General features: G+C 67.6%; 2 protein-coding genes across 2 annotated transcripts in view; both read right to left on the reverse strand.

Moving 5' to 3' along the window:
• The window catches only part of EMIHUDRAFT_456854 (hypothetical protein), a gene marked incomplete at its 3' end in the record, with an annotated part of 1,136 nt that extends 652 nt beyond the window's left edge, over positions 1–484 (reverse strand). Inside the window, exons 1-2 of the mRNA XM_005781391.1 lie at positions 202–484; positions 1–123 (exon numbers count right to left, since the gene is read on the reverse strand). Of these exons, the coding sequence (XP_005781448.1) occupies positions 1–123; positions 202–444 (366 nt within the window). The remainder of the gene's footprint in view (positions 124–201) is intronic.
• A 2,081-nt stretch (positions 485–2,565) lies between these two features.
• On the reverse strand, positions 2,566–2,942 carry EMIHUDRAFT_314766 (hypothetical protein; the record flags this gene model as incomplete). The annotated part of the gene is made up of 2 exons (XM_005781392.1): positions 2,566–2,738; positions 2,795–2,942. The coding sequence occupies 2 exons, from the start codon at positions 2,940–2,942 to the stop codon at positions 2,566–2,568; spliced, it is 321 nt and encodes a 106-aa protein (XP_005781449.1).
• Between the last annotated feature and the right edge of the window lie 3,821 nt (positions 2,943–6,763).

Below are 6,763 nucleotides of genomic sequence, written 5' to 3' on the forward strand. Positions count from 1 at the left end.
CCAGACTTGGATTTGGCGGGGCGAGACGGAAAAAGCGCTGGCCATGCGCTTGCGGTCCTCCAAGGAGGGGAAGGCGCTGACGAGGTAGGCCGCCTCGAGGATGGCGAGGTGAGAGGGCGGCACCTAGCGTAGGAAGTCGTAGCAGCGGTCAGTGAAGGGGTACGCGGGCGTGGCCGAGGCGGAGGGTGCGAGGCTGCTTGCCTGCCAGCGCTCCCCCTTGCGTGCCGCTGGCCGACGCGATGGGACCCGTGGGTTGAACGGCGCTCCTTTGCTCCCGCTCGCCTCCTGTTTGGGCAGGTCGAGGAGCAGGATGAGGGACGCGGCGGCGCCCTCGTCGCTATCGTCAGCCTGCAGCTCGGTGTCGCTACTGGAGTTCGCGTCGAGGGGCTCCGGCGGGGTTCTGTGCTTCTTTTGGCGCTTTTGCTGGTACCAAGGCGCGGTCATGCTGGCCGAGGCGTTTAGATGGGGCTTTGCTCCCCCTTCGTCTGACCAACTTGCCTCCGAAACTGACCCCGATCCTTCGCCGAGCCGCCGTGACTCGATTTCTTTTCATGGGTTTACATTCTTTTCCAGGAGGAGGAGGCTAGCAGTCCTTGCCCGGCGCTGCTTTTCCTCTTTTCCACGCCAACCCAAAAGGCGCGCGATATACACAAACAAGGAAATTGTCAAGTGATTGAGAGTGAGTGCTGTGTGTGTACTCACTCACTCACAGTGAGTGCACACGCACACAAACACAAAGGTCGCGCTCGAGCGGGGCGCATGCCAGTCGATTTCTTCGGCGACTACCATTACAACAAGGCCCACCACCGGCGGCCCCACGACGGCGTCCTCGCCGCCTGGGCGGACGCGATGCGCGCCCCGGCCAATGGTGCCGCCGGCGGTGCCGATGCCCGCCGCCGCAATCGACCTGCGGCGGTTCGCCGCGTTCGCCGCGATCGGCGACAGCACAGTGCGGCAGTTCCGGCCGCTGATCCAAGAGAAGCGACCGCTCAACTACTCGTACACGGACGCCAGTGGCTCGATGCTTGACCGGTTTTCGCCCGAGCTCGGATCGTCGAAGGTCTGCGAGGAGGCCGCCGAGCGCGCGCTCAAGGCGCAGGGCGGCGTGAGCCACGGCGCGCGCCAGCTGGTGTTGTACGGCAGCGGCGCGTGGGACCTCGTCGACGAGTCGAAGACCGCGCTCACGACCGCCTCCGAGTACCAGGCGGCGTTTACGCAGTGCCTGCGCCAGATCAAGCGGCGGTTCCCGGGAGCGACGTTCGTCCTCAAGGCGTTCTTCATGATGCACCCGCTCCGCGTCGACTGCGAGCGAGCGTCGGCGCTCTGCGCCAACAATATGTGGGGCGCTTCCAGTTGTGGCGAGCGCTGCTACGCGCGCACTAAGTATATGAGCGCCTCGCGATCGCAGCGGTTGTTCGAGTTGCAGCGAGCGGCGGCGGCGGCAGAAGGCTTTGCCACCCTCGACGCGCTAAACGACCTCACCGTGCGCCACGCCCACTGGACGGCTCCCGGCGACGGCATGCACTTCTCGCCGACCTTCAACGACTTTCTTTGGTCGCACACCTTCGAGCCCCGCTGCCTGCAACCGCCGCCCGTGCGCAAGCCCGTCTCCCTCGTGCACCAGCACAGCCAGGCGCGCTGCGTGGCGGGTCGCAGTTTCGGGCTCGTAGCGGGCCTCGAGCGCCGCGTCATGTGGGTGCGAAATTGCCGCGGCCTCTTCCGGTGCCGCCACGGCCCGATCCTCGAGTGCGGCTTCCCTCCGGGCGCTCCGGCGTACAACTGTTCCTGCGATGGGAGCGACTCTGACCTGTATAGGTGGCCGTGCAAGCGCGAAGGAGGCAGAGGCTAGAGACAGGCTTAGCGATTAGGATTTTGATCGACCGCGGAGCCGCGAGTGGCGCGAGTGAATTGGACGAGGGGGGCAAGGGTGTTATGCAGCGAGAACAGATGCCATTGCACGTATCATACACACCGTGGTCGCATTTTTTTCTTCTTCGTCATCACACAAGGGGCGACGGTGACGAAAAAAAGTTGCGCTCTATGGTTGACAATCCCAACACAGAAAATGATTGATTTTGCCTAGGATTTTGCACGGACAAGACCTCCTCACAGGAGCCTCTCAGGCTACGGCTTTAGCGGCCGCTACCGCGCTAGCCCCGTCTCGCACTCATAGTTGACGATAGTTCATTGGATGAAAAAACTGCTTTGATTCCCTGAGACCTACCACGGCGCGGGGCGCACCGCCTCCATCACACACGCGACACACACTTTTTCGCGATGACATCGGGCGCGCTGCCTGCCCGTCTCCGCGACGAAGATGCAGGTGGAGCCGGGCAGAGAGCCTATCTCCCTCCCTCACCTCTCATACGTCGCACACTCGTCTCTCTCGCTCTCTCGCTCTCTCGCTCTCTCGCTCTCGCTCTCCCTCTCCGCTCCTGCGCGTGTGGCTAGGCGTGCCTCCGCGGGGCGGCCCCCTGGGAGAGCCCCCCCCCCCCCCCCCCGCGCACACGCACGCAACACGTGCCGCCTCCCACAACATGCCGCTTCCACAACGTCCGTCTCAGCTCACACCTCGGCCAGCGGCGCGGCAAACAGCCTCCCGAGCAGCGCCGAGAAGTGACCGCACAGCGGCGGCATACCGCCCGCCGAGTCGGCGCGGTAGGTGGCCTGCACGGTCCCGCCCGCATACAGCACGCACAGCTCGAGCATGAACCAACCGCCCGAGCGGCGGAGCTGGCCTACAAAAAAAGAAAAACACGCGGCCCCCTCATATGGCGGCGCCTAAAAAAGGAACCGAGCCGAGGGCGGCAGCGGGCTAGCGCGCCCGCAAAGTAGCTCTTGTGCACCCCCCCCACCGCCCCGGTGGCGATGCACATCAGGCCCGCCGAGGTGAGCGCGGCCTCGGTCTCGTCTGGCGTCGGCGCCACCAGCCCCGCCGGCATCCGACCGCTCACCACGCGGCTGTGTGCGCTGCAGGCGCCCCACCGCACCTGGCGACAAACACAATCTCGCGTTACTTTTGCGGCGTGGGGCCCTGGTTACGCGCGTGCAAGGCGTGAAGAGAGGGTTGCCAGGTGAGGGAGAGGGAGGGAGAGAGAGAGAGAGAGAGGGAGAGAGAGAGGGGGAGGGAGAGAGAGAGAGAGAGGGGGGGAGGGAGAGAGAGAGAGGGAGAGAGAGAGGGGGAGGGAGAGAGAGAGAGAGAGAGGGAGAGAGAGAGAGAGGGAGGGAGAGAGAGAGAAATAGGGAGGCTTAGAGACAGACAGATAGAGGGAGAGAGAGAGAGAGGGAGAGAGAGAGAGAGAGAGTGAGAGAGATAGAGAGAGAGAGAGAGGGAGGGAGGGAGAGAGAGAGGGTAGAGTCTGTGCTTTAGCTATAGCTGCACTGAGACGCACCTCGAAGGCGCCCGCGTCTATCAGCGGGTGCGGCTCGAGCAGCTCCCCCCCCTCCCCTGACGGCGACGCGGCGGAGGCGCACGACGCCGACGTCGCAGCCGCGGCGCGCGGCAGCTGCGCCGGCTGGTGCTGCGCCGGCTGGTGCTGTGGCGGCGCGCAGCACGCGCCGCCGCCGCCGCCGCCGCCGCCGCCCTGCAGCCCCTCCCTCATCTCGAGCTCGACGGCCGCTTCGCTCGTGGTGAGGTGCGAGTAGCACGCCCGCCCTCCCCGCCGCCCTCCGCGCCCGCGCAGCGGCGGCAGTGCCTGCGCCGGCGCACAGCTCACCGACAGCATACCCATCCTCGTCCCGACGCCTAGCGCGAGCAAGACGAGGGCGCCCCCGAAAACGGCGCCGACCAGCGCGGTGGGGCCGCAGCCGTCGCTCGGCGGCGGCTCCTCGCACCCCGACGAGGCGACGCAGTTCTCGTCCGAGTAGCCCTCCTCGTCGGCGTCGCCCTTGACGGCGACGACGCGGAAGCAGCACCTCGCGTGCTGGGGCATCGCGCCCCAGCGCAGCTCGCGCGAGCCCGCGAGCGCCAGCTTTGTGACGTGCGTGCTGCTCGCGCCCGGGCGCGTCACCGTCAGCAGTAACCGGTGCGCCAGCTCCGGCTCGTCCCCCTCCCACTGCACGGTGAGCGTGCGGTCGGCGTGAAGGACCAGCGTCGGCGGCGCGAGGCGTGCGTCGGCAGGAGAGGAGAGCGCGAGCGCCGCCGCAAGCGCCACGCACGTCGACGAGGCGCCTCTCCTTCTTCGGTTGTGGCGGCAGCTGCAAGCCATGGGCGCGTCGAGCCTGCGCTTACCCGCGAAAAAAGAAAATACCTCTTGCCTGCGGGAGCTTACAGAAAGGGTGCGAAACAACGAGGTGGATAAAGCGCCTGTTCACGGCATGGAGGGTGAGCCACACCGAACGTACCAAACGTAGAGCCGAGCGGAAGGAAGCCGGGGAAGATGACTCAGAGGAGGACGAACCAGTGGAAATTCAGTTGTCAGATGTCACGATGCATCCGAAGGGGACTCCAGCGCCGGCATCATCCGTAGAGGCACGAGTGTTCGAAGAGAGAGTGGACCTGAGCAACAACATGACCTGTAGGCAAATGCTCGGAGTGGGAGTCAGAAATGTGGTCCTTGCGCGAGGGGAGCTCGATAGACTCGAGGGGCCAGGATACGCCGCGAGGAGGACGGAGTTGCGCCGAAAGGCGAAAGAAGCCGCGAGAACAAGGGACCGGCAGGCGGCGGCGCCGCAGGACGAGACAGAAGAGAACGACGCGACAGAGGAGGAAGTGACAAGGGAGAGAGCGACGAGAGTGGGACGGCCGCGAGGTGATGTATGAGATGATCGGTTCGGGCGTGCGCCACACCTGCGCGCTCACGCCGGGCGGCGCCGCTGACTGCTGGGGGGCGCCGCAGACTGCACCCAGCCAAACGAATGTCCCCTCCGGCGGCAACTACTCGGCCCTCTCGGTGGGAGGGTTCTACACCTGCGCCATCGAAGCGGCGGGCGCCACCGCTGATTGCTGGGGGCAACCGGGAATCACAGTCCCAACGACGAGCCAATTCTCCAGCATCTCTGCAGGATGGAGGCACGCTTGCGCCCTCGACCAGAGCCCACTTCCGCACTCCGAGTGAGACTCCTCGTCCCGCCAGCGCCCACAGCGGCCATGGGCAGCCGTCTCCGGGCCGCAACGGCCGCCGAGGGGGCGGACCCAGACTTTGGAGCCGTGAGCGGGCCGCCACCTCGACGCAAGCAACGCCGGGAGCCCTCTCCGCTCACTGCGCCGCCGGCGCCAGGCTCGGTCGCCGAGCCGCCTCTTTCGCTGCTGGAGGTGTAGCTCTTACGAACATACCCGTAGGTGAACTGCTGACAGGGTTTGCGATGAGGAGCGATCCGAACGTGGTATTCGGGTGTTCAGATCACTACCGCTTTTTGTTTCTTCGCGCGGTGGTGTACCTGTGTTAGTGCCAGAGCGCGCCAGTGCGGCTTGAATTTTCTTTTCGCGCGGGAAATGTCGGTGCCCGGTGGCGGACTCGAGTGCTGGATTTGCGACAAGCCGGCCGACCGCGCGTGCCCGTGGTGCCAGCCGAGCGCAGAGACGGTCATCTGCCACGAGTGTTTCGACAAGCTCGTGACGGAGCGGGCACGCGTGCATCCGGTCAGCGCGCGAAACGAAGCCGCGAACCGCAGCTCAAGGGCAACGCGCCTACCACAGCCCAGCGACGCAGACACCGTCCAAGCCTCTCCTTGCTCGCTTTGCCACTGGAGGACCTGCACGCGGTCACAACTTCGGCCGTACCCTTCGGATCTGCCCGCACCGCTGCACGCCGCAACCGTGCAGGTGCGCACCGCTCGCCCATACACACGCAGCGCACACCTCACTCACTCACTTCGTTCCATCCTCTCGCCAGGCTTCGGCGGCGGGAGAAGAGGCGGCGGGAGAAGAGGCGGCGTCGCCACCGGGCGCGGGCGCGGGCGAGCCGGCGCCGGCCGCACCAGCGCGGCCGGCCGCTGCAGCGCGCGCACCATGCGGCGGCGGCGGTTCGCCAGCCCCCGCCGACGCCTCGGGCGCCTCTCCTCTGGCGCCGGGGGGAGAGGCGGAGACGGCGGCGGGAGATGAGGCGGGGTCGCCGCCGGGCGCGGGCGCGGGCGAGCCGGCGCCGGCCCCACCAGCGCGGCCGGTGGCCACCAGCGCGCCAGGCGGAGGCGGTGGCTGGCCAGCCCCCGCCGACGCCTCGGGCGCCTCTCCTTCATCGCCGGAGGGAATGGAGGGATGCTCGGCGGGCGAGGGCGGCCCGCCGGGGCTGCTCAGCAGGGTGTGCGCGGCCGTAGCAGGGGTGTGGGCGAGGGCGACGACCTCAAAAGGGAAGCGGAGACTCGGGGCGGAGGAGGAGGAGGAGGAGCCGCCGCCCAAGCGGCTGGCGGGCGTCGGCGGCGGGGCGGGGCCGTCGGCGCTCCCGGCCCCGGAGCTCGCGCCGCGCCCGGCGCCGGCGCCGCCGCTGGGAGCGCCACCGCAGCTGGTGGTGGTCATCCCGCCGAAGGCGGCGGTCTGGCCGCCGCAGCCGTCCGGCGCGGGGCTCGACGCGGTGCAGCTCGCGGGGGCGGAGGGGGCGGCCTTGATCCTGTCGTTCTACACGGAGACGGGCTACAAGGGCGTCATCCGCGGCGAGTACGTGGACGGCACGCCGTTCTACGAGGTGCGCGGCTGCAGCATCAGCGGTCGCAAGTACATAAGCCCCGAGCACGCCGCTCTCGCCCGCTGGCGAGCCATCTTCCCGTCGCACCTGCAGCTGCCCGAGGCGGGGCGAAGCTCGAGGCCGCGCGGGGGCGACCGCCGTGC

Source organism: Emiliania huxleyi (assembly GCF_000372725.1).
Source record: "Emiliania huxleyi CCMP1516 chromosome Unknown EMIHUscaffold_202, whole genome shotgun sequence".
Classification (NCBI taxonomy): domain Eukaryota; phylum Haptophyta; order Isochrysidales; family Noelaerhabdaceae; genus Emiliania; species Emiliania huxleyi.